Source organism: Lonchura striata, chromosome 3 (genome assembly GCF_050655825.1).
Source record: "Lonchura striata isolate lonStrDom1 chromosome 3, ASM5065582v1, whole genome shotgun sequence".
Lineage (NCBI taxonomy): Eukaryota > Metazoa > Chordata > Aves > Passeriformes > Estrildidae > Lonchura > Lonchura striata.
The window spans coordinates 87,259,059-87,283,504 of NC_140705.1; the positions used below are offsets into that span (position 1 = coordinate 87,259,059).

The 24,446-nt window shown below is 52.7% G+C and overlaps 2 protein-coding genes and 1 long non-coding RNA gene across 4 annotated transcripts; 1 reads left to right on the forward strand and 2 right to left on the reverse strand.

The window, feature by feature from the left end:
• Positions 1-290: 290 nt before the first annotated feature.
• On the forward strand, positions 291-17,615 carry LOC146767988 (uncharacterized). The gene is made up of 3 exons (XR_014953893.1): positions 291-429; positions 4,613-4,832; positions 16,719-17,615. It is a non-coding gene; the product is annotated as an uncharacterized LOC146767988 (long non-coding RNA).
• Positions 4,124-5,798, reverse strand: LOC146767989 (uncharacterized). Its single transcript, XM_085575729.1, has 2 exons — positions 4,764-5,798; positions 4,124-4,536 (listed from the first exon to the last, which is right to left on the reverse strand). Exons 1-2 carry the CDS (start codon positions 5,652-5,654, stop codon positions 4,267-4,269), a joined length of 1,161 nt encoding a protein of 386 aa, XP_085431855.1. The 5' UTR covers positions 5,655-5,798; the 3' UTR covers positions 4,124-4,266.
• BCL2L11 (BCL2 like 11) lies at positions 12,376-23,444 on the reverse strand. Of its 2 annotated transcripts, XM_021537637.3 has the most exons (3): positions 22,383-22,988; positions 17,789-17,901; positions 12,376-15,514 (listed from the first exon to the last, which is right to left on the reverse strand). In XM_021537637.3, exons 1-3 carry the CDS (start codon positions 22,738-22,740, stop codon positions 15,416-15,418), a joined length of 570 nt encoding a protein of 189 aa, XP_021393312.1. In that variant the 5' UTR covers positions 22,741-22,988; the 3' UTR covers positions 12,376-15,415. The 2 variants fall into 2 exon arrangements, with proteins under 2 accessions (XP_021393312.1, XP_085431854.1); XM_085575728.1 differs by lacking the exon at positions 12,376-15,514 and having other exon boundaries at positions 17,741-17,901; positions 22,383-23,444.
• Positions 23,445-24,446: the final 1,002 nt, after the last annotated feature.

The window sequence follows — 24,446 nt, forward strand, 5'->3', positions numbered from 1 at the left end:
AGGGCGATGCTGCCTTGTGGCTGGGCAAGCTGGAAGGTGAGGATTCATTTCAGCACGAATAAGATGAAAAATGACAAGTGACGTGAAACCAAGCATGTCTAGCAACTCCCTGCCAGTACCTCGGCGTCGGCACGCTCCCCGTTTCCGCCGGATGCGGGAAAAGCACCATTCCCAGCGCTTGGCGAGGGGGGCGAGTTCGCGGGCGGCGGTGGGCGCGGGAGGCTCAGGCGAGGAGCTCTGGGGCTTCCTGTTTCCTTCCGCGGCTCGAGCAGAATTTGAAAGCAGCGGCTCCCTGGGCTGGGCCAATGATCGGAGCACAGCGCGCCCGGGCCGCCCGCGCCCGTTACGGGCGCCCGGGGCTGCGCGTCCCGGCTCCGCGTGGGAGCGCCGGGAACCCCGGCCCGGGGCGGCCCGGCCCCGCCACCCACGGTAAGGCGCTGCTCCCTTCGGCTGCTGCCAGGAATTGCGGGGGGAAAGCCCCAGTAGAACCAGCGGGAGCGTTTGGGATTTCGCGCGGGCTGCTGCTCGGGGTTCGCGCTTGCCTCGTCCCGGAGGGATCTGCTGGAGGAGCCCTGGAGGCGGTATGGAACTGGGAGGAATTCAGGGATGCTCCGGGAAGCAGCGCTGCTCAGGCACGGAGAAGGGGGAGGGTGGATGTGGAGGTTCTCCCTGATCCTGCACCGAGGTAACTCCATTCCCCAGCCCTGGAAGTGTCCCAGGCCAGTTGGACGGGTCTTGGAGCAGCCTCGGTGAGGGAAAGGTGACCCTGCCCATGACAAGGGGTGGAACGGGATGGACTTATGGTACATTCCCACCCCAGTCATTCCCCGATACCGTGGTAATGGCACAGCTGGGAACGGAGGCCGGGCTCCGCTGGCGTCATGCCTACCCGCACAGTGCTTAGTCACCTTTTTGGGGTGTTTTGTGCCGCCCTCTCCCGCTCATTCTATACTTTCCTTTGGGATTTGGGCTGGGGAAGGTAGTAGCGAGTTCCCTTCTTGCTTCTCCCGCCCTCCCACCGCCTGCCACCCAATACATCCCGAACTGCGGTTCCCTGGGGACTGCTCGTGTGTCCCGTGGGCTGTCCTGGAGCTGAGTGGCTCGGCCAGGGACTGAGCAGCCCCGGGCTCCCTCCGTTTCCTCCTCTGGCTCAGCTTTCCCCCTCGGCATCATCCGGCGGCAGCCAATCCCCTCTCCAAGGGGGAATTATCCTCATGATCCGTCTTCAGTCCCAGCTGGGCGGCTCCTGGGACGTCCCGCGGTGGCAGCTCATCCCATCGCATGGATCGCGGTGCTGGCTGCGCTTCCCCGGTGCATCATTCCCGGGAAGGTCCCGCAGCTGGGACGCGGTGCCTGTTCCAGCCTGACCCCATCGCCGCCTTCCCCACCGAGTTCCCTTTGTTTTTTTGGCTGGGGCTGGCAACTTTTCGGCAACAGTGACCTCTGTCGGCATCGTCCCCGGGGCCACCGGCGTGGCCCCGCTGTCACCCGGCTGCATCCCACGCCTCCAACGCAATTCCCACCTCAGGCACAAACGGGACACAAGCATGGGACCGATTCCGCCATTCCGGCTGCTGCGGAATCCCACGGCAAAGCAGCAGTGCCGGGAGGCGGCTGAAAGAACCCGGCAGCAGTTACAGAAAGGTGTCCCCAGGACAACCCCAGAGCCGGGAACCTGAAAATCCCGGGTTTACTGGGCGGCCAAACCTCCGTGACTCATGTCAGCAATGCTGCTGCCACCGCTGACTAATCCCGGGAGCGCTGTCTGCCCGGGCTTCGGATCCATCCCCATCCTTATAAGTGTTTGGTATCGCTCAGTAACAATAAAAATCCAGGTGAAGTTACGGAAAGAAAGGATGAGTGGGGGCTGCCAGGTTGGCTTGGTCGTCACCTCAGCTCCTCCATCCATGGCCGTGTGCGCTCAGAGAGGCTTTCTCTGCAAGAAAATGCTTCCCAGCACCTCTGGAGCAGCCCTTTGGAGCATGGATCAGCAGCTGCAGGTGGCGGCAAATTTTGGGAGGGCTCTGGGGCCGTGGTGACGGCCAGGGAGTGACTCAGAGGCGCTTTGGGGCTCTGTGGTTTTGCTTTCATGGTTTTGCTGTGACTTAGCAACTTGTTTTTCACGCTGTGGGAAGGCAGGTGCTGGCCTGCCCGGCAGAGCAGCTGGATCCCCTGGGATTCCAGCTATCCCAAGGGATCCCTTTGGGTGTTGCGTTGCCCAAGTGGATGTGGCTGAACCCCACAGGTGATGCAGGCAGTGGTGTGACATGATTCTTTAGGATCTGCATCCTGCAGCAGCTCCATCCCACTGGGTATATCCAGCAGGAGCAGTTTCCACCCCTTTCTTTTTAGAAGGAAAATGGAATTTTTGACAATGATTCTGGCTTTCCCTGAAGCTCACAGCCACTCCAGGGGTTTCTGGAGAGTTGGATCAGGAAGCTGGGCTAACAACCTGGCATTTTCCAAAGAGATGCTAATGACCGCCAGCACATTTTCCTGTTCTGTGGCAATATTGGGGGGGGGCGGGGAAGGTGGGAGGGGAGCAGGCTGAGTGTTTTCCCACCACAATGGAAAATACTCCCAATCCTCATGTTCCTCCTTCCCATAGGATGCTCATGGTGTGGTTTCTTCCAGGAAGGACATTTCCCACCAGCTTGTGCTATGCTGGGAGAAGATCCAGGGGTGGGAAGCAACAAAGAGGAGCATCCACTTTCCAGTTTTTTGGGGGAATAGCCAAGCATTTGGTGCCACTGTAGCCGGTATGATGCTCCAGTGCCTCCAGAATTCCACAATTCCTGGTTTCATTTAGAGGGTTTGTGATCCCTGGAGTCTCAGCCAGGGGAGCTGGATGGGAAATGGGTGAAAACTGCAGATGAGAACCAAAAGGGGATCGTTTTAGGTGGTCTTCCTCCTTCAGCTGAGCCAAGCCATCTCTCATCCCATGTCAGCTCCCTCAGGCACTGCTGGGTTTTTCTTTGTGCTGCAGTGATGGTGCTGGAAGGATTAAAGCCACTAGCAGGTTCTGAAGACAGGGATTGAGGTTGGAATGCTTAGCTGGACCATGGCATGGCCATGGAGGACTCAGTGCCAAACCTCTCTGTATCCAAGCTGCCTCTCTGGTGTCATAGATCCAAGTTTGATTAGTGTGCATTTGGAAAAGGCCGATTAAAAGTTCCCAGAGCTCCCCCTTCCTTCCATGTCATCCCTCTCGGGGCTCCCCCTCCCTGCTGTGTCACCACTCCCAGGGCTGTTCGTGCCCCTGAGTCACCTCCAAGCTCAGCTGGATCCAGGAGCACGGCCCTGCACTAAGCTGACCATGAGGTGCATTGTTTCCCCAAAATACAGCAGCTCCAAAGCACACGGAACAGAAATGTAGCGGGAAAAACCCAAAGTGGGGACACCAGCAGGGTGACAGCCACCCCTGTGCTGCAGGAGAGAGGGAAAAGGTCCCTTAGCTGGGAGAAAAAGGACTTGGGGTGGATGAGCATCTCTGGAGCTGTTCCCTGGGGAGTGGAGATGATTTCCATCCCTCTCATGAAGCCAGAGCCTTTCCTAGGGGATTTGCTGGGAGGTCACGGCTTCTTTTAGATGGGAATGGGGATAAAATGGGGCTTTCCAGGCTGGAAGAATATCCATGTGCCTGAGAGCTTAGGGATGCATTCCCTGGATGAAAGAGCCTCCCATTCTGGGATATCTCATCCCCTTCCCAAGCTCCTCAGCCAACAGTCTCCATGGATTTGGCTCCAGGTCCTGGGAAACAAGACCTTTCCCAGCAAAAGCTCTTTCTGATGAGAAAAAATTCTCTGATCCTTTCCCAATGGGGGAAGTGGGAGAGCCCCTGGCCATGGGAAAATCTCCTTCCCCACATCCTGGCGGGAGGGATGGAGCCATATAAACCCTCGGCATATCCTGGGCTGGGAGCTGCAGTGACGAGAGGCCAGGTAGGATGTGGGATGGATTTGGTCTGCTCTGGGGTCCATGGAGGGATCCCATAGCAGGGGATCCATGGGTGGCTTTGGGAATTGGTGTGTGGGGAATTTGCTCCAGGGGGATGCTCCTGTGCCTGGGAAGTAGGGGACTCTGAGCAGAGGGAAAGTGAGACTGAAATTAGGGGAAATCCTAAGTTTTCCCTGGCTCATGGATTTTTATCTGTTCCTTGCTCTGCCTGGACAATTCCTGCAGCCCAGGAAAAGATGCTGGAGCCAAGGTTTCTGCTGTCATCCTACATTCCCCTGTCATTCTCATTAATCCTCAGTATCAAAGAGTTCATGACATTCCCACAGAAACTGTGCTGGATGGGGCTGGGGAAGCTGATCCTGACCCCTTGCCATCAAATGACTGGAAGAAGTGTGGGAAGCACAGGCATGAATTCTTGTGGTGGAGCATCCTACCTGTGAGCTGAAGGACACAAAGCCATGGATCCCACCCTGCAGTCCAAATCCCACTGGCATAAACTTGGGAGCAAAGGGGCAGAAATCCCACTCTTCTGCTTCCAGCATTCCCGGTGCTGCTTCCTCCATAGGTGATTCCCTGTTTCTGGAGCAGAAGAAGCAGAAGCGGTTTTTGAAGCAGCATAAACTAAAAAAAGCCTTTTTTCCTTATTTTTCCCCAGAGAATCAGCAGAAGCACGGCTTTCCTGTTGGGATTAGGACCGGAAAGGGGGATCTTGTCCCCTTCCCACTTATTTTAGTCCCCGCTTTATGGTGGGAAACAAGTGCAGTCGGCACTTTGGGATTTTTCCACCCATTCCCATGAAAACATACCCAGTCCTGGATGTTCCCTCTCCCAGTCTCAGACGCTCTGGAGGATGTGGGGAAGGAGCTGTGGATCCGGTGAGTGCCTCCATGGGATGGATAAATATCTTCGTGGGAAGGGCAGGGAATGGCTTCAGGATGAGTTGCTGGGGGTGCAAAGTGCTGAGCTGAGGGCACCAGCTGGGTGCCTGATCCGTGTCCCGCTGCCGGAGCGAGGCTGCGGGTGCCACCAGCGCTTCCAACAGCACCAGTGTGACTCCTCAGCTGGAAACTGGGGTTTGGGGAGCTGAGCGGTTCCTGGAACTGCAGCCCCACGTCATGGGGGGCTGGGTAATTTGGTGACAGAGGAGGAAGGGAAAACCCCACAGAGCAGTGCCTGGAGACTCTGGCCAAAAATGAGTCAGCAGTGACTGGGTGGCTGCTGGGGCTGGTTTTACTGGTGCTGCTGAGGTTACTGAGGCTGCTGCTGGTTCTGTGCGTGCTGCTGGTTCTGGTTGTACTGGTGGTGCTGGTGCTGGTACTGGTGGTGCTGGTGCTGGTGGTACTGGTGGTGCTTGTACTGGTGGTGCTGGTGCTGGTACTGGTGGTGCTGGTACTGGTGGTACTGGTGCTGGTTGTACTGGTGGTGCTGGTGCTGGTACTGGTGCTGGCTGTACTGGTGGTGCTGGTGCTGCTGGTTCTGGTGGTGCTGGTGCTGGTACTGGTGGTGCTGGTGCTGCTGGTTCTGGTTGTGCTGCTGGTACTGGTGGTGCTGGTGTTGGTACTGGGATTACTGGTGCTGCCTTGTGGGGCTGTCTCCCAGCTGCTCCTCTCCCTCTCTCCATGCCCATTCCCAGGACCTTTCAGCAGCTGCTCTTTTCCCCTGCCAGGAATCCCATACAGGGATTTTGCCATGTCCATCCCAGCACCCAGGTCCCTCTGGAGCCCATTCCCATGGTGTTGTGATTCCAAGAGCACCCAGGCTATGTTTTAGGGATTTGGGGCTCTCCAGATGTTTGGGATTTATTTTCTTTTGAAAATATTTGCCAAATATTTGGGACCAAATCCTGGCATGAAAGAGCCCCTTCCCGTGCTCTCTGAGCTCTTCTACATTTTTCCATGGCATTAAAAGCAGGGAGGGGAATTTAAGTCAGGAAAGGCAATTAAAATCCAGCAGGGCAATTAATTAATATCCAGCAGCTCCCAACATTCCCTACTTTTTATATTTAAATAAATCCTATATTTTTATATTCATATGAAAATGTAATTTATGTAAATATATTTCTATTTATATGTAAATGTATTTATATAATGTATACAAAGACATTTATCTCTGTTTAAATAAAATTGTTAAATATATTCTCCTATGTAAACTGGTTTTATGTTTATTGAATAATATGGTGATTAATACATCAAAATATTAGCTTATTTAATAAAGTTGAATAATATAAATATATATTTATTAAATTAAGTTTAATAACAGAGTGTGATAGAATAGATAGAATTAATGTAATGTGATACATATAATGAAAACTATATAATTCATATAATAGGATTATGTCCTTAATAGTATAAATTAAGTCAAGTGGGGGTTAATTTAAAAAAAAAAAAGGTGATAAAAAGGATTATATTTACAATGGGGAAGGATTGGGAATAATTGGAAGCATTGGGAGTAAATGCAAGGATTGGGAATAAATGGAAGCACCCACAGATTTAATGGCTACTGCTGAGAGATTCATGGTAGATGGCTTTCTTGGTATTGAATTTTCCAGATTAATTCCTAGAGGCAAATCCCAGTCTCTGGGAAAGGCCTGTCTGATGTTCCAGCTGGGTTTCTTGATATTGAATTTTTCAGCTTAAATCTCAGAGGCAAATTCCCAACCCCTGGAGAAATCCTGATTTTCCAGGTGGGACATTTTAAAGCCAACTGTTATTGTTTTCCTGGGATAAAACCCATTCCCCCTCAGGTCAGAGTGATCCCCCTCAGGCATCCACTGAAAAATTATGATGGAGCAAAATCCAATCAGCCACAAATTCCCTTTTCCCCCATATTTTTCTGTTCAGCTGCCCAAGGGATGCTCAGAGAGCAGTCCTGGCAGGAGGGCAGCCCAGAATTGCTGGAAATTTGACTGATATCCTGAGTTGAAACGGACATTATCAAAGTCCGGTTCCTGGTGCCGAACTTCCCGAAATTCTGGTTTCTTCACCTATGGTGAATGTAGTGAGAAAAGCCCGAGGATTCTGAGGACTCTCAGTGTTCCGCTCTCCCCACATGAGTCAAAGCAAACGGATTTGTCTCAGTTTTATTTCTGTTCAAATATTCCCAGTCTATCTGACTCCAGCACGGGGAAGTGGATGAGCCAAACCCCAACTTTATCCCTGACCCCTCCTTTTGCCACCTTTGGCTCAGGTTTGACATGGGTGCCGTGGGGAAGGATGGGGGGGCGGGAGGGGAGCGTTTGACTCGAGACGAAAATAGCGACATGGAAATTCAGCCCAGCTCGAGATTTGAAATGAAATCGTTTGAAATTAAAGATTTCATGCCTTGCTGAGGCTGTTCCAGCCCTGCTGCGTCTTCTGTTTGGGCTGTGGATGGCTCAGGAAAGGGAGCAGCATCCCGGGAGAGTTTGGAGGGTGCTTTTGGTCATCGTTTCTCGGCACTAAATAGAGGAAGAATAAGTTTCAAACGAAGCGTATTTTGTTTTGTCACAGGAAGTGGAGAGAACTTTGGGAGAGCCCTGAGACATTGACTCGCAATTCCGTATTTTAGTGTTCTCCTGGCCAAGCCGATGGCGTGGATCGGTGCCTGGTGGAACGCGAGGGGGATCGGGATGGGAGGAGCAGGGCAGTGGGACCCCCCCGTTCCCTGACGACCCTGAGGGAGGAGGCGCGGGGCTGAAGGGGGCTGAGGGGTGAAGGCAGCCCTTCCTGAGGGAGCTGCTGGCGGCTGCTCCCAGCCCGGGGGAGCCTGAAATTGTGGTATCCGGGGGGCGCGGGGTGCCCTTCCCGGGCCGCCCCCGCTCCGGGAAACCGTTGGAGCGGCTTCCCGGGCGGCCCCGGGCGCGGGCGCCGCCGGCAGCGGCAGCCTCAGGAAAAGGACCCGGGTTTCACAATGGCTCAGTCCTCCCCCGGCCGGGCAGCCCGAGCCGAGCCGCCTCTTGCCCTGAAAAACCCCAAAATTGGTTGTCTCCGCGGCGCGGGGCACCGGGGCCGCTCGGCGCGACGCTTCGCTCGCCGGTGCTCCGGGACAGCCTCGGCTGCCCCGGTGGCGCCGAGCTCAGCCCGGCGGGGTGGCGGCTCCGAGCCCTCCTGTGCAGCCCCAAGCCCCGAGCATCCTTCGTTTCAGCCCCGCTGCTCCTCCCGAGCCGCCGCCGCCGCTGGCCAGCGCTGCCTCCCGCGCCGAGCGTGGCGAGCGCAGCGGGGATGCTGCTGGAATTCCAGCCGAATTGCCCGATTCCCGCTCGCTCCCGTGGAGCAATTCGCTTTTTGGTTTCACTATTAATGTTGATGGGCTGCGAGGTCGGCGGCGTTGGCTTTCGGTGGTAATTCACGGCCCCACTGATTTAATCCATTCTCTGCTGCCAAAAGCAGGGTTTACCCGGGGTATTTGGGAGTATCTGGGGGTATTTGGGATAGGGCTGTGCCCAGTGGTGGGAAAATGCTGGGAAATGCTGTTTGGGATCAGGAAAAATCCAGTGGGTCATGCAGGGCTGAGTTTGGCTTCTCCTGCGAGGGGGAGATGGAATTAATTCCTGTTAAACTGAGGGGGTGGGCAGGGGCTGGTTTGGTGCCACCCAGCACTGCCCTGGGGCTCGTCTCTGCCTTGGGGACACAGATTTGGGCAAACGCTGATTTTGGGGTTAAATCTGCCCTTTTTCTCGTTGTGCTGTGGTTCTGCCGTGCCTGTCCTCACCACTGTACCCTCTTGAAAGGTTGCAAGCCGTTTTTGGGAACACGTCTGCCTGAGACATGTCAGAATCGGCCACAAATTGCAGATGAGACTGATAAGAAAAGCCAACAACAGAAAATAGGTAGAAAAACAACACGGTAGAGGCTGAGAGACCACTGAAGGACTTTTTTGTGTGTTTTTTTAACCAGCTCTCTCACGATGGAAGTGAAAACACATGAAAAGAGAAATGCCTTTTGTTCTCCTGCTCGAATTAAGATGCTCCAGCACCAAACCAGGGTTGAATCCCATGGCTGGAGTTGCTGCCCAGCCCAGCAACTCGTAAATCAGCATTTTGGCACTGATGACGGTGGTTGGATGTGTTTTTGAGGGGTTTTTATGGTATTTTTTTAACCTTAAAAAATGTGCCCTGCAGCACATGAGTAACTCAGCTCATTTTCTCAACCCAGCCTGCTCTACCTGAACATCTCTGCTTGAATAAATCAGGCTCCAGCTCAGAAATTAGGATGAGGTTTTTGTTTTCGTTCTACTTATTTCGTCTTTGTTTTTATAAATAAATACAAATCACTAAAACTGAAACTCGATGGCTTTGGTGATAATCAAAGAGCAGCCCTGGGGAAATTTTTCTTCATTACCATGTTCTTTCACAGCCCACACTTGGGGTTTCAGGAGGAAAACTTCTTAACCTTTGCAGCAGCAGCACCTGACACTTTTTGAAGTCCTGGCACACTCAGACTCGGGGTTCACATCGCGGAGCTGCGTTGGCATCACCTTTATTTCAGGGCCATGGGGAGAGGAGAAATTCTCTCACCTCCCAGCCCTTTTTTCCCCTCAGTTCACCCCTTTTCCCTCCTTCAAAAAAAATTAAAAAAAAAAACCAAGAAAATGTTGAACTCCCCCCTTGCTTGGGTTTTGTTTTTTCAGTTCTGTGGGGCAGCTCTGCTCTCTACCACTTTTGTACACCATGTTTTAGTATTTGCAGCTCACTTCCTGTATGAGGTTACTTTGTTTATCATAAAACCCCTATTTTTAAACCCATTTCTGCCAATAAGTAATTTGAATTGTAATAGCAGGCGCGTGTGACTTTGCCCTCTGCACCTGGCTGATGGTGGGGGGGATGCCAGTGGCTCTGGGAGGGATAGGCATTGGAATGTGGGCTCAGGGCATCCCAGGGCGTCCCATGGCTCTTCCCTCAAACCTCAGGGGGATTATTTGTGTTAAAATCACCAGGATTTCTGAAAATCCTGACTTTTTTAGTGTGGGGTCGCATGTGGTGTGAGGATGTGGACAGGCAGAGCCGCAGCAATCACCATCCTTTCCATCCTTAGGGAATGGTCACTGTGCCATCTTCCAACTTTATTTTCATTAATTACCAGCCAGGAGAACTGTGGGATTGTCAAAAAACAGTTGGCTCGGCCCACTTTGCCCATAATTGCAGCGGGATGAGGCGTGGATTAATGAATGGCCCGCAAGGCCAGGAAGCACCAACTACCTGTGTGTCCTCCTGGGAAAAGGGATGGAGGAGCCTGTCACAAACCCAGCGAGGAGAAATCCATCAAATCCGGGAAGAGCAGGCCCTGTATCCCCACAAGGACTGTGTGAGGTCCCCTGAGCTCCACAGGACCAGCTTTTATTGGAACAGCAGTGTCTCCATCAGGGGGTAACCTCATTGTCTGCTTTTCCTTGTGTTGTAGGATTTAATTTTTCAAAATTCTGCAGAGAAGAGGTTTGGGATGCTCAGGAAGGGCAGCAGGAAGGTCCCCTTGGTCCAGCCATCCCTGAGCTTGTCTTCCACCCTATAAAAACCCCTCTAGAGCACCTTTAGCATCCCTTTACTGCTTTTAAGGACCTCCCTGATATCCAACACTTCCCATCTCTGTCTGTGCCGAGTGTGACCCCAGGAGAGGTTGAGCATCCAAGGAGCTACTAGAAAGGCAGAAAAGCCGCTGGAAAGAGTGAGCTTTGTTGCAATATGAAAATCAAATGCAAAGCTCGGTGGGTATTTTTAGCTGGTTTAGGCTGCACAGGTGTTTGAAAGGTCAGTGGCGAGTCATTGGAAAAAAATATCTATTTATTTCTGTGTGTGGGGAGAACCTGGTGTCGGTCCCGTGGCTCTGGATGACTGGAATCGCATCCTCAGCTTGGGTTGCTTGGCATTCCTGAGGCTGGTAGAGGTGTGGGAGCGCAGGAATGTTCCAGTTTTGTGTGTCCCCAACAGCATGAGCACATGGCAGCCGTGAGTGTCCAGCTCTGACATACACAGGGAGCTGTGGCTTTTTCCATTAATAAAATCTGGGAGTTTGCTCCTTTTCAAGGAATAAAGGCCACTTGTCATCCTTAAAACAGAATTGCATGGGGGTTTTTATGAGCTCCTAGAATTTAAGAGCATGGAAAGGGCCTGGCTGGTGATGTGGCTGTGGTGGGCCTGGCCCATGGCCAACGTGGGCTGAGGCCAACCTGAGTTTGGTGGATCCGTGACCACTTTGGGCTTAGCCACAACCAACAGACCATGACCGCCTTTGTCCTGGCCAGGAACACCTCGGACTTGGCCTTGCCCAACCTAAACTGTGACCACCTTGGATTTGGCCACAGCCAGTGTGTGGGCTGTGGCCAGCCTGAGCCTGGCCATGGCCTAACTGGGCCAGGAACACCTTCGAAGTGGCCATGAGCTCCTTGGAGTTGGCCATTGCCAACCTGGCCCTGGCACATGCCAAGGGCAAATCCCAAGAGAAGGGCAGCACTTCCCCTCCCGTTGTGCCACCAAGGTCACTGGGTTCAGGCAGGGCACGAGCTCCTCCCAACCTGAATCACAGCAGGGTCACGTCCCAGGTGTGACAACTCACCCGGACACATCCATGAGCTCCCAAATTCCAACAGGACCACAGAGCCACCAGGAGAGCAGAGCCAGCAGCTCCACAGGCTTGGCTGGGCAATTAAACCTTTTTTTTTGTGAGTTAAAGAAGCCCCCAAAATAGCACCTGAAACCAATAAACTTCCCTTTCAGGAACTTCTGTAATTTGAAACACACTCAAGAACAAAACAAAACAATCCAGAATTTTTTTTAGGTTGTTTATCAAGTAGGACTTGGTGGGGTTTTTTTAAAATCCCTTTCACATAGTGACTGCTGAGGAAGTGGAGGGATAGGAAGGGCTGGAGGGACAAATGAGATGGAAGGTCCAGGCAGAAGGTGGAATGGGAATTCTCAGGAACAGATTTTAAAGTGTAAAATAAAAAACTGCCATGTGAAATAATAAAAGGGAAAAAACAGTGATGCTCCATAACAAAAAACAATGTTAACAAATGCATTAAACAATAAAATAAAAATAAAACAAGACACAAAGCATAATAAAATAACCCTCAAAACTTCTTCAATGCCAGTGAAAACCAGCAGGGGACAAAGAAGTGTATGGAAGATGCCCATCAGCTGGGCTTGGGCACATGACCACAGAAATGTGAGGAAAAACAAAAAATTCCAAGGAATCCCCAAATAACTCCCAGCTGGAGCAGCTTTTGGGGTTGGGAACATTCAAGGCAGCACCTGACAAAGCAAATTCATTTAAGAGCAGCATTTTGGGTGGCCTGAAGCATCTTGGAGCTCCAGGACACCAAAATGGAGAGGGCAACACCAGGTCTAGAGGGAAAATAGGTGAAAAATGTGGAAAACTGGTGATAAAGCAACAAATATCCTCTTCTCAGGAGAACCTCAGTTCCCACAAAGAACCATCATTCGGGACAAATAGTTCAAAGTTTTTATTCATATAAAACTCATATTAAGAACATAAAAGATTCTTAAAAACAAAACCAAAAAACAACCCCCAAAAAACAAGCCTCTTGCAATTATTTACAGCAGTATTGCACAAGTAAAGTGGCAATTACCCTGTCCAAAATTCATCAGTGCAAAACACAAGGAAGGCAGGGAAATTGCAGTCAAAAATGCTACATTAGCTGGGTCCTGCGACACGATTTAGTGATTCACGCAATCCCATGGGATTGCTGCTCCAGGAAAACCTGGCTGGAGCAATCCCGGGGGGTGGAGGAACTGAATTCCAAATTCCCACTGAATTTCACTAATGCTGAAGTCTTTGATGTGCCTAAATCACTCCTGGGAAGTGGAGACTTAGGCACTTGGAGAAAAATAAGATTAAAATCTTGTTATCCTCACCACGATGGCTTTGGAAGGGGATCCAACACTTCTGGCAGGGAGGAAACCGAATCTTCACAGGAACTTAAATAAGCAGGAAATAAATATACAACATTTCTACAAGTTACAGCATTAAACAGTAGAGCAGTAGAGTGCATTAATTACACAGGGAAAAAAAAAAAAAACAAAAAGAAAAAAAAAAGGACCTACAGTATTTACCAATTCCACTCTAAAAAAGTGTAGGAAAAAAACAGGAACTTTTTTTAAAAATATTTTTTAGGGTTTTTTTTAAAGTATTTCTAAGCTGTACAAAACTTACAGGAGAGAAAGGAGAGGGAGTACATTGCACACAGATATTTGGCTCAGATGATGAAAATAATATGGTACTCTACTCTAATAAATATTTGAGTATTTACAGTTTGGTGCAAAAGAGGAGAAGCAAGCACAGGATCAATCTGGTTTCCAAGGAAAACTCTTCATCCTTTTGGTGCAACACAGAGCACAAGCTATGCTTAAACATGACCCAGAGCAGGCAGCCAACATGGCTGAAAGGAGCATAAATCCCTATTTAATATCATTTTTCTGTTTTGAGCCTTTTTTGGGGGCTTTTTCTCACTAAACCTCATAATGCCACAAGAATCCTACTTTTTGAGGGTTCCTTTTCCTATGATTTTTGGCTGGGAACTCCTGCTGTGGAGAAGGCCCTGGGAGACTTTGCCAATATCTTGCATTTTTTTTTTTTTCCTTAAAACAAATCTATTTTTTGTCTCCATGGGAGGACAGGGTAAAGTGCTCTTTGCTGATTCTTTGGTGTACTCCAAAGGACACATTCTGGGACGCCAAAGGTTGGGAGATCCCAAAGCACCATTTCATCCACCAGCAACGATGGAGCTCAACTGGGAGAAAAAAAAAAATCTCACTGGGTCTCCCTCCCTCCACTGCCAAGTGTTATCCATTTAATTTTATTTTACCAGTGGAATTCCATGGGAAATCCCTGGTGGCAGCCTACAGTAGGGCTGGCTGGGGCAGAACAGCCATGGTGAGCCAAAGCCAGAGGCAAATCCCAAGGGGATGAGGAGCAGGATCTGCCCTGACCAAGCTCCCTCGTTATTTGAACTGCTCACTCTCCACCAGTGCAAAGGTTCCCCCCCAAAGGGCTCTGAAATGCCCTTCTCAAAACACTCCCTGCTCCTGCAACTGCTGCTCACCTTGCACTTCCAAGGAAAAAAAGGGAATAAAATTGGCAACTGAGGTTAAAACTGCTTCTGTGATCCTCCAGGAGTAGGAGGGGAGGCCCTGCTCCGACCTGCCAGGCACACCATGCAGAGAGCTCCCACTGCTATCTGTCTATCATTAGTTAACACTAATCATCATCCATGGCACTCAGCAGCTTCTCCCAGTGGGAAGAACCGCTCCAAGGGGGGGCTTGGGATGGGGTTTTCTTTCTTTTCTCTTCCTATGATGCTGGTGAGACTAGAAACAACCCCGTAGCTTTTGGGAAGCACCTGCACCAGCCTGAGGGAAGGGGGATGTTTGTGCATAGATATGGGATAGCCGGAGCAGCCAATCCCCCAAAAACATCTGCTGGGAAACAACAGGAACACCTGCCGATCCATGGCTCCAGGGGGGAAGGGGAAAGGCCCTGGGACACGGAGCACCTGGGAACTTCTCTGGGAGGACACAGAGCAGTCAGATCCCCTTGGAATGTCCTGGATAAATCCATTTTGGGCTGGCATCCTTCCATCTGCATCTGGGTGCTCATCCCCATCCAAACACGGAGAGGATCCCAGGAAAACACAATCTTGGAAACCTTTTTGGACAGCCACGACTCACAACAGGTCCTGCTGCCATCGCCTCTGGCTGCCGTGTTCCGAGAGCTGCTCCCTGCCTCCGGAATGGTTTATTGCTGGATTACTCAGTCCCCCACATCTGATAGCAGACACTACAGAAGCGTTTTCATACATTTTATAGAAAGAATTTCTTTAAAAAAAGGCAACCTGGTGGCTTGGGGTTTGGTTGGTTGGTTGTGATGGTTTGGATCCTGGAGCTCAACAGCGAAGTCTTGAAATTCAGAGTGGATCAAAAAAATAGAGATATCAAAACCCAAAAAAAAAAAGTCAGCAGGAAATAGGCTGATTTGCATTATGCAAATGAAGTTGGATTTGGGGTAGCATTAAGTATTTACAGGTAAAAGAAGTGCTGATTAAATCCCTCTGCCCCTTTTCCAGCCTTTCTGGGGACAAATGCCCCAGAGGCAAAGGGAGAGGGGAGGAATCCGAGCCTCTGCAAGGCAAACTCCAAGGGCTCTGCCCATCAGCTGACTCAGGTTTCCCTGGTTCCTGCCATAGGGCTCATGCCACAGAATTCCAGCAACGATGACAAAACATGATTCTACATTTTCGCTGAGACGCTTTTGGGAAAAAGGCAAAAAAATGAATAAAAAGAGTGGAGAGAAACACTGAGTAAACACCACTCTGCCATAAAACGCCACGTGGAATGGGATGTCCACCCTCATCCTGCCACATGTCCTGGGGGAGAGGCAGGGTGGGAGCCCCACATCCATCCATGAGTCCATCCTTCCCAGGCTTTCCCAGCGAGGAATTCAGTCCTGGTGCCTCGGGATGCATCTGGCGCTCAGTGGAGCCTCCAGATGAGGCGAATGATGGAATGCAGCAGGCGCAGCAGGCGTAAGATCACGACCTGGGGATTTCCCACCTGGTGATCCAAGAAGCCCTGAAAGAGAGGGAGGGAAAAAAAAGAGAAAAACCAAACAAAGCGGTGAGTTTAATTCCCAGCATGAATCCCCCTATGCTATATAAACACCTGGAATTCCAGAGACACCAAGTGAAGTGTTTAACAATTTGCAGCCAGCAGAGCTTGGGGCTCATGACAGCAGTCAAGGCATGTCCCCTCTTCCAGGAAAAGCCTGGCACCCACAAGCTGTGCTGGGACAAGGAGTGGCTGGATGATGAATTGCCAGACTTCCTGATGTCTTGTCCGAGAAACGGTCCTGGGGGGAGGCCACACCCCTGGGGAACGTGACAGGGAACGCACCAGGACCGCGCCGCGGGACCCATCCAACAGCCCCGACCTGCCTGGCGAGTGCGGCTCTGGCACTGCTGCAGTTCCCCATTTCTAACCTCGGGATGAAAGGGCAAACCCCGGAGCCAGGTGGGGCTGGCACACGAGCCCTTCCACTCTGCCCTCCGGAGCCCAGACAGCCAGAATGCTTCCAGAAGGAAAAGGGATCTTTCCGCGAAGTGCCTCGGGGATGTTAATTAAACACTGGCTTAAATGCTCTGAAACCTCCCCAGTTTTGGGTGCAGGGAGTGAGAATTTGTCACATGCTGACTGCACCAGGTACAAAGTGTTTTTAGGGTCACGCATGACATCCCTTGCTCGTGTCACCTGAGCAGGCACGACGTGTCCTGTGCGTTCCACTCCTCACCCCAGGCCAGCCTTGGGTTGGAACTGCAGCCGTGGCACTGGGAACAGCCTCGTGCAAACCTGGGGGATGCTCCCTGCACCTCACCCTGCTGCTGCCAGGGAAACACCCCATTCCCATTAAATTCACCCCTTGATCCACCACAGGGTTATAGGGAGCAGCATCATGTGCCCAGAGATTTCCAGCACCAAAGGAGCCAGGATAACACTAGAAGGTCATTCCTGCTCCTCACAAATTACTCCAAATTTAAGGCACTGCTCTGGGAGGCAGGGAGGAGATGGGAGATGGGATGAGGGTGATCCAGCACTGAACGGGCTCCCCAGGGAATGGTCACAGCCTCAAGGCTGCCAGAATTCAAGAAATATGTGGACAATGCTCTCAGGCACAGGGTGGGATTGCTGGGGCTATGCAGGGCAAGGAGTTTGGATCTGGATTATCCTTATGGGTCCCTTCCAGCTCAGGAGATTCCATGGCACTCTGCATTTCTTCCAGCTCCTCTGGATCTGCCTGCTGCTACCAGGTGCCTCCAGCTTCCTGGACAGTCTGATTCCTCCCTTTCATTCTCCCTTCATCCCAAAAAACAGCCACTTTGCAACACAAGGGATCAGCCTGGATGGGGGAGGTCTGAAGATGCGCATTTTGGATTCTGGATTTGGGATATCAGCTTATCACCATTTTGCTGCAGGTCAGGAATGCCAGGGCATTTGGGAAAAGTGAAGCAGGTGGAGATGATATGGAAAAATCAGGATCATAGCAACTTGACCCGTTTTGTGGAAAAGCCAACCCTAGGAGCAGTGAGGAAGCACTGCAGGAGCTATTTGGGAGCTGAAGAGGATGGATAAAGATCCAGCAGCAAGCATTCCATCCCCAGCACTGCTCCTGGCCCCTCTTCCCACAGCCGAGCCGAGTGGATGGAGCAGAATCCACAAGCAGGGACATGCAGCCGTTGGGAACACTCAGCAGCCGGGACACCGGCAAGCTCATCTTGCTTCACCCCCTGGGCTGGGCTGCCTTGGGTTTGGGCTTCTCTGTGGCATTACTGCATCGACTTGGGTTGCAACACACCAAGGTGAGCGAGTTCATGGGCTTATAAAAACCTCTTTCAAAACAGTCTTTGCAAAAGAAGTAAGTTCTAGGACCAAGTGTCTTTGCAGCAGCCAGGATTTGAGAGCTGGGCTGGGAATCCCACTGAATGTTTCCCTAAAACCAATGGTGCCGGGCAGTGCATCCCCCAAAACCCTCACACTTTTTCTGCCTCTTCCTTTTAAAAAGTTTCCTCATCACCAGCAGATTCAGGCCCAATCCAACACCTCTGCCCCTAAACCCTTGCGCAAACCTGGTGCCCTAAAGCTTCCAGTCCCAATTTCAAGGTTATTTTTAATTGATTTAAAGGTTATTTTTCATTGCTTTGAGGCCACAGCCGCTGATTTGCCTGGTCCAGGCCACCCCCCACCCGCGCAGTCTTTTCTCGTCTGAGTGAACGAAATGCTCACCACAGAGCTTCCAGAAATGATTCAGCCTTTCCCTTTGAGAGAAATGGAAGGTGAAGAGGGGAAAGTTACCCTGCGTGGACAATAGGAGGCATTGAACTCGTCCCCAATGCGCCGCAGCTCTTGCGCAATCCAGATTTCCGGCTGCACCTCTTCAGCCGGAGAGTGGGACTGCCATCGGGAAGCTGTGTGGGATGAAACAGGAGAGTTGGAAAAACAGGAAGAAGAACAAATTGTATAGAATTTATTACATAAAACTCTGTAGTAACCCATCAACTCTTGCCATCTTATTCCTACTTTTTATTGCTATTATATTTTATCTCTTTTAAATCCCAGAGGTGCATGTAGGGACTCGCTGCATACAATGAACAGGCTTGTATTCCTTGTTATTTCTGTATTACTATTACTGCTGTTAAGCTTTTATTTATTTATTGTAGGCTGTCCATGGGAGCATCTCCAAGCTTTGGTCCCTCTTAAACAGGGATAAGAGTCAAGATGCCACACTCCAATTTCCCTCCCTCGCCAAACCTCCTCTTCCCCCTTTTTTGCCTTCAGCAGTAATTCCTTCCCTAACCTTAAAAATCCTCTGCCTGGATGTTTTCATTCAATCTTCACATTTCTTCCCCAAATCATCCTCAAGTGCCCAAAAAGGAAAACCAATATGGGTTTGGCATAGAGAGGAGAAAGCCACAATTGGATTTATGTGTGGAGAAACCACATTTCCAGCAAATCCAATTGCTGGTTTGAAAGAGAAAAGAAAGAGTTAATGTGTTTATTATTTAAGTCTCCACCTTAAAAAGTTATTAAACATGTGATAAATGCTCCAAATAGCCAGGAAAAAAAAAAGAAACAGGACCATGTATGGTACCAGCACCACCTCATACCCCTTCCTTAAAATTCAGGATCCAAGCAGGAACTGCTTAATGAATATTAAAAAAAAAACCAAAAAAACCCCAAACTAATTTAAATAAAACAACTCCATACAACAACAACCAAAAAAAAAAAAAAATCAAAAAACTGCACAAAACAAAGCAGTGTTTTGGCACGACAGCTTCGACAGAATCACAAGGGAACAGGAATAGCTTCCAATCTTCCAAAGATTCAAAGGATTAGTAGAGCAGTTAGAAAAAAAAAAAAAAAAGAAATTAAATAAAAGCCTGGCTCCAAGCTGATTGGAAAATGCATTTCCGAGCCAAGGCAGCGCTGCTTGGCCGGAGGACGTGTTTTGTTTTCACGCTGTAGTAGCGCAGGAGCAGCGCTTCTCCCGCCGCAGAACGAACCACGCGCGGCGCTCGCGGTCCTCCCTCCGCCCCGGCTCCTCCGGAGCCAGACGGGATTCGGCCGGGGCGGAGCGACCTTCCCAAATCCCACGGCCGCCGTCAGCAGGGCCGGACCAGCCAGGGAAACAAAAACACGCGGCGGGCCGGGGCAGGAAGAGGCGAGGAGCGCCAGGGACGTGAGGAAAACCACGCGAGAGAGCAGCGCTGCTCCTGCTCCATCCTTTTCCCCCTGTGCCATCCTTCCTCCCGCCCCGGCATCGCGCCCGCGGGGCTCCCCGCCCGAGAGACTCGGGCTGGGCTCGGTGGCTGAGAGCGAAATCGGGCTGAGGTTTTCAGAAAGGACTTTCTGCGGCGCTGCCGAGCGGCGGCGGCGAAAGGGGCCAGTCATAACTGGTCCCCAAACCAGTCACAGGCTCTTTCGGGGCGGGGGGACACAGTCATAGCGCGAGCCAGCGCCCGCCACCGAGGGCGACACGTCTGGCCCGGGCACGGCGACAATCCGCGGGCACCGGCACCGCCGAGAAGCCACGTCTGGCTCCAGGGATGCTCCAGGATGGAACTGATGCTGTTCCGGCTCGGAAGGGCAAAGAAACCAACCCCAAATGGCAACGTCAGCTCCTGGGTGAGGTATCCAACCCCCCCATTGGGAAACCTGGGAGAGCCGGGAGGAAACAGCAAGTATTCCAAAACGAGAGCCGAGAGCGTGAGGACATCACCAGCAGATTCCCAGCTCAAGGTTTTCCCTTTAAATCCAACTATTTGCACGTGGAGAATCTTCTTTGAGAGCAACAGGTTTAAACTGCTTCTCTGCTCATGGGAATACAAACCGGGATCAAACCACCACTGGGGGAATACCCATTTTCAGGGCACCTGCTCTAGCCACATTCCCAAAATCCGCATGCAAACAAACATGTTGCCTTCAGACCGAAAATCCAATGGAAGGAAAGGAAGGAGAGACACAAAATACCATGCACAGTCACCCAACCTCTCCAGAAAGACTGAGTTTGTTTCGGGTGACTTACACACCCAGCTGGGAATTCCCCATCCCTGCCAACCTCTTTCCCCAAAAGCAGGATCAAGCCTCTTCCTCTGGCACAACCAAATCAATTCACCCTTGCTCCTCTGCTTTCCATCCCCAAAAGCATCATCCTGGATATGCCAGGCTGGCACTGCAACCCTTGTTCCCTTCCATCCCAGAATGCCCCCTCACTGCTTTTGTCTCATTTCCCAAAAGAAACAGCTTTGGAAGCAGCTGGATGTGTCCCCCTGAACTGTCAGAAAGGCGGCACAGCCCTAACCATCACTTCCCAAAACCTCCACACCAACACTCTTTCTTCCATGACCCCAGGCATTCCCAAGGGCTGCCACCACCTTTATTTGCCCTCATTAAAACCTTTGGGGAAGGTTTTGTGAGATTTAAGAGAGGGACTTTTGAGGCAGAGCATGAGTTTGCCATGCTGGAGCAGCCTTGGAGCAGTTCCCCACTGCCCATGGGAGAGGCTGGGAGCATCCGTTGCTCCTCCTCGCAGGAAACGCCAGTTTATTTTAATAAAAATAATTATTATTATTATTGCTTATGCTTCCGAGAGAAACTCTCCACCTTGCATCTTCTGCTCACAATAGATAAAATCAAGTGGGTAAAAGCACAACAAAAATATCTCCTTTGCTTCCTTCCCAAGGGACTGACCCACTTCCATGTGGAAAACTTCATGGCACACATCCAGCTGAACACTGCCAAGGCACAGGGATAGAGGCGGAGGTGTGCAGGGCAAAGTCATGGATATTTCCCAAGGAGAGCAGCATGGGAAGTCACAGCCTGGGAGCTGCAGGCCTGGATGGGGATAAAACAGCTGTGTAGCTCCATGTTCCAAACTTAATCCATTCAGGAGTATCCAGGAGTCCCAGTTAAACAGTACTGAGGATTTTCCATTTGCTTATAGTTGTTTAGGATGATGCCCCTAGCAACACTAACAGAGCAAAGGCTCCAATAAAACAGCTGATGAGAGCACAAAAATTTAGGGGAAAAAAAAAAATATATCGGAGAAACTTCAATTTCTTCCCAGATAAAAGAAACCCACACCTCGACTCTCCCAGCGAGGAATTCCAGGAGCATCCCTGCCTGGCTGTGCCAGGGCAAGGTTGTGAAACATGAATTAAGCTGTAATTACTGCAATAATGTCACAAAATCTTTCCTAAGGGCATGTTACAGCCGGGCTTCCACAGCCAGAGCCACAGCCCAAAACCAGGAGGGAGCAAAAACACTACCAACCAAAAAAGATGGTGTTTAGATCCCAGAAAGCTTGGAGCTGGTGTTTGTTATCCCCATGCCTCGCTCCTACCGTGCCCTGGTGGAAGCTAAAAGGTGGAAGTTTAAAGGTTTCCTCCAATTAAAGGAAATTCATCAGGAGAGGGGAATGCTGGACACGCAGGCAGCTCCCGAGGGCAGGTTTTCCCTGCTGGAGAGGCTTCACCTGGCACAGCCATTCATGAACATGCGCCCGCCCGCCTCCAGGCCGCTTCCCAGCGGGATTTCAGGATGCATGACCCCAGCACCTCCGCCACCGATCGATGAGAGAGCCGGCAGCGACACACGAGCCAGCAGCCACTTGAGCTTGGCAGAACAGCCTTGGACAAGCGAGCCCTGAGTAGGAAGCTGGACTCAACAACTCTGTCCCCTCCTCCCCTGGCAGCAACTGACCGAGCCCGGAAAAGAATAAACATCATAGTAATAAAGAGGCTGGCGCTGGACGCGCGGGAGTTCCCCGGCGCTGTGCTTGCTCGGCGGGCCCGGCCAGCTTCCACAAATCCCAGAGCTCCGGGAGTCTCCAGCCCGCGGCTCGGATGCTCCCAAAATCCGTGGGTGGGATGCGGGGGTGCTGATGCAGGTGCCTCGCATGGCTACCTGCGTTTTCCACCATTCCAACGGGAGCCGAGGCAAAGAGCAGGACCCCTCATGCACCAACAAACCCCTGGGCACTGTGCGCTCACAGCTTTACACAGCCCTCCTCTACATTCGCACCTGTACACAAACCCCGGCACTTTACACGCCCCCACGAGAATCCGTGTTTTCCACCGTTCTGAGGAAAGCCAAGCCAGGTGAGCAGGGGAAGGTGAGGAAATCCAAGCCAGGTGAATGGTCTGAAAACCACTCCTGCACGTTCACCCTGCCCTTCAACTGCACGTTCGTTCACCCTCTGCACATCTCCCCCGGCGCCTCACTTTCACACCTTCACACACCCCCACAGGAACTCGCTTCTGAGGAAAGCCACGCCAGGTGAGGAGGGGGAAGCGAGGGCAGCCACGCCAGGTGAGGAGGGGGAAGCGAGGGCAGCCGAGCCTGGCGGGGAGGGGAGGCGAGGAGGAGGATGGGGAGCCGCAGAGCTTACCCATGGCGCTGAGGCAGTGGCTGAGCGCCTGGCAGGGCGGGCTGGGGGTCTGCGTGGCCTTGTCGCAGCCCAGGGGCGTGGGGCTGCGCTCGGCGTCGAAGGAGAAGTACCCGCTGGAGGAGCGCGGCAGAAGCGGCGACCTCCGCACGAAGATGAAGAGCGGCGAGCGGGTGGCGAAGGGGCCGGGGCTGGCGGGCGGGCCCCGCGCCGCGGCGCCCGCGGACACCGGGCCGGCCCCAGGCAGGGCGGCGGGAGCGCCGGGACGCAGCTGCGCGCCCGGGCCCGGCCCCTCCGCCGCCGGCAGCCGCCCGCCCTCGCCGTCGCGTCGCGCCTTCACCTCGGGGGGCTGCTTGGCCATCGGGGCTGCCTGCGGGGAGCGGAGCGCGGTGAGCGGCCGAGCGCGCCGAGGCCGGCCCGGCCCCCGCCCCCCGCCCCATTGTTCTGCCGAGCGCGCCCCAGCCCCAGCCCGGGCCCCCGCCCCGCGTCCCCGACCCCGCTCACGGTACTGCCGCCGCTGGAGCGGCCCCGGCCGCGGCTGCGCTCGGCTGTGCGCGGGAGCGGCCCCAGCCCCGCTCCGCCCGTGTTTACAGCCCGAGCACCGCCCCGGCCTCTCCCGGCCCGGCGCCGCCCCGGCCTCGGCGCCGCCCCGCGCCCGCCCCGGCCCCGGCCCCCTCCCCGCCCGCGGGGAGCGCCCGGCTCGGGCGCACGCAGGGAGCCGGCCCGGGCTGGCGAGCGCGGCCCGGGGCATGGCACCGCCTTGCGCACGCACACGTGCGCTGCCAGCCTCACACGCACACACACCGCCCGCACAAACGCGCCGTGCTCCGATACCTTTACCCTTCCCACCCTGCGCCACGCACTCACACCTTGCACACGCGATACACGCCCCACGGGGTTCACCCCTGCACACACCCCACGTACTGTGGGTGCTCCCCTTACCTGCACACCCCTTACACACCCCAGGCATGCCTTGTTGCACCCCCGAGTGCGCACACACCTCACACCCAGGTGCTTGCTCTTCACACACACCTGCTTCAGGGCATCTCCTGCACCCCACAGCCCATCCTGCTGCACCCCTTGCACACGTGTGTGCACGCACACCCAGCCCTGGTGCATCCCTGGAGCAGCAGCAGCATCTCCAGCCTGTGGAGTAACACAGCTATGGAGAGGAAGGGCCATGGAAGGGAAGGAAGACCGTGGAGAGGAAGAAGGACAATGGAGAGGTAGGAAGGACCATGGAGTGGAAGAAGCCTTATGGAGAGGAAGGACTTGGCCCATCTGCCACAGGGGCTGAGTGCTGCTGCTGGAGCAGATTCTGGGGTGGTCACAGGTCTCCCATACCACCCCAGTGTCCCTCACCTCAGCCAGGTCCCACACACTGCCGGAGCATCCCTGGCTGCTCCAGCTCTGTTCTCACTCCAATGGGAGGGGAAGGAAAAGTCTCTGCATGTGTTCGAGTGGGCAAAAATAATTAGGGAAATTTGTTAGGAAGACACATTAGGGAAAAATTTGAAGACAGGGACCAGCAGCAGAAAGGAAGGGCTCAAAAGGTCTGGCCTTTCCCCAACAGAAAAGTGAGGGAGAAGCAGCGCTGAAAATCAGGCTTGTTCCTCTTTTTCCAGCCCTCCAACAGCGGTACCCACAGCACAGCACTGGTGGGGCTCCACAAAACCCCGCTTCCTGCACACTTCCCTTGGATCCCGGAGCCATCCGAGGCTTTTCCCCTTCGCTGGGGCCTGCAGAGCATCCTGTGGTGGTGGGGCAGAGTGAGGGGGACACTCGGGGGCAGCTGGGCTGCCGGGACATTGGGCCAGCCAGCAGATGTTGAGTCTATTTTCTCCTCCTGGGTCGTTTTGGTTTTTGTGTGGGTGGCTCACGTGAGCAGAAAGGGGATGGGGAACAGGCTGGCCTTTCCAACACTCAGCCTTGAGCTGGCCCTTCTCCTCCTGTCCTCAGGATTCTGGAGAGCCATGAAGGCACCAAGTGCATTTTCCCACCGTGAATCATGGCTCCAGCCTCATGGAAGAAATCTGTTTCGTCATTATCCTTGTTCCTCTTGTCATG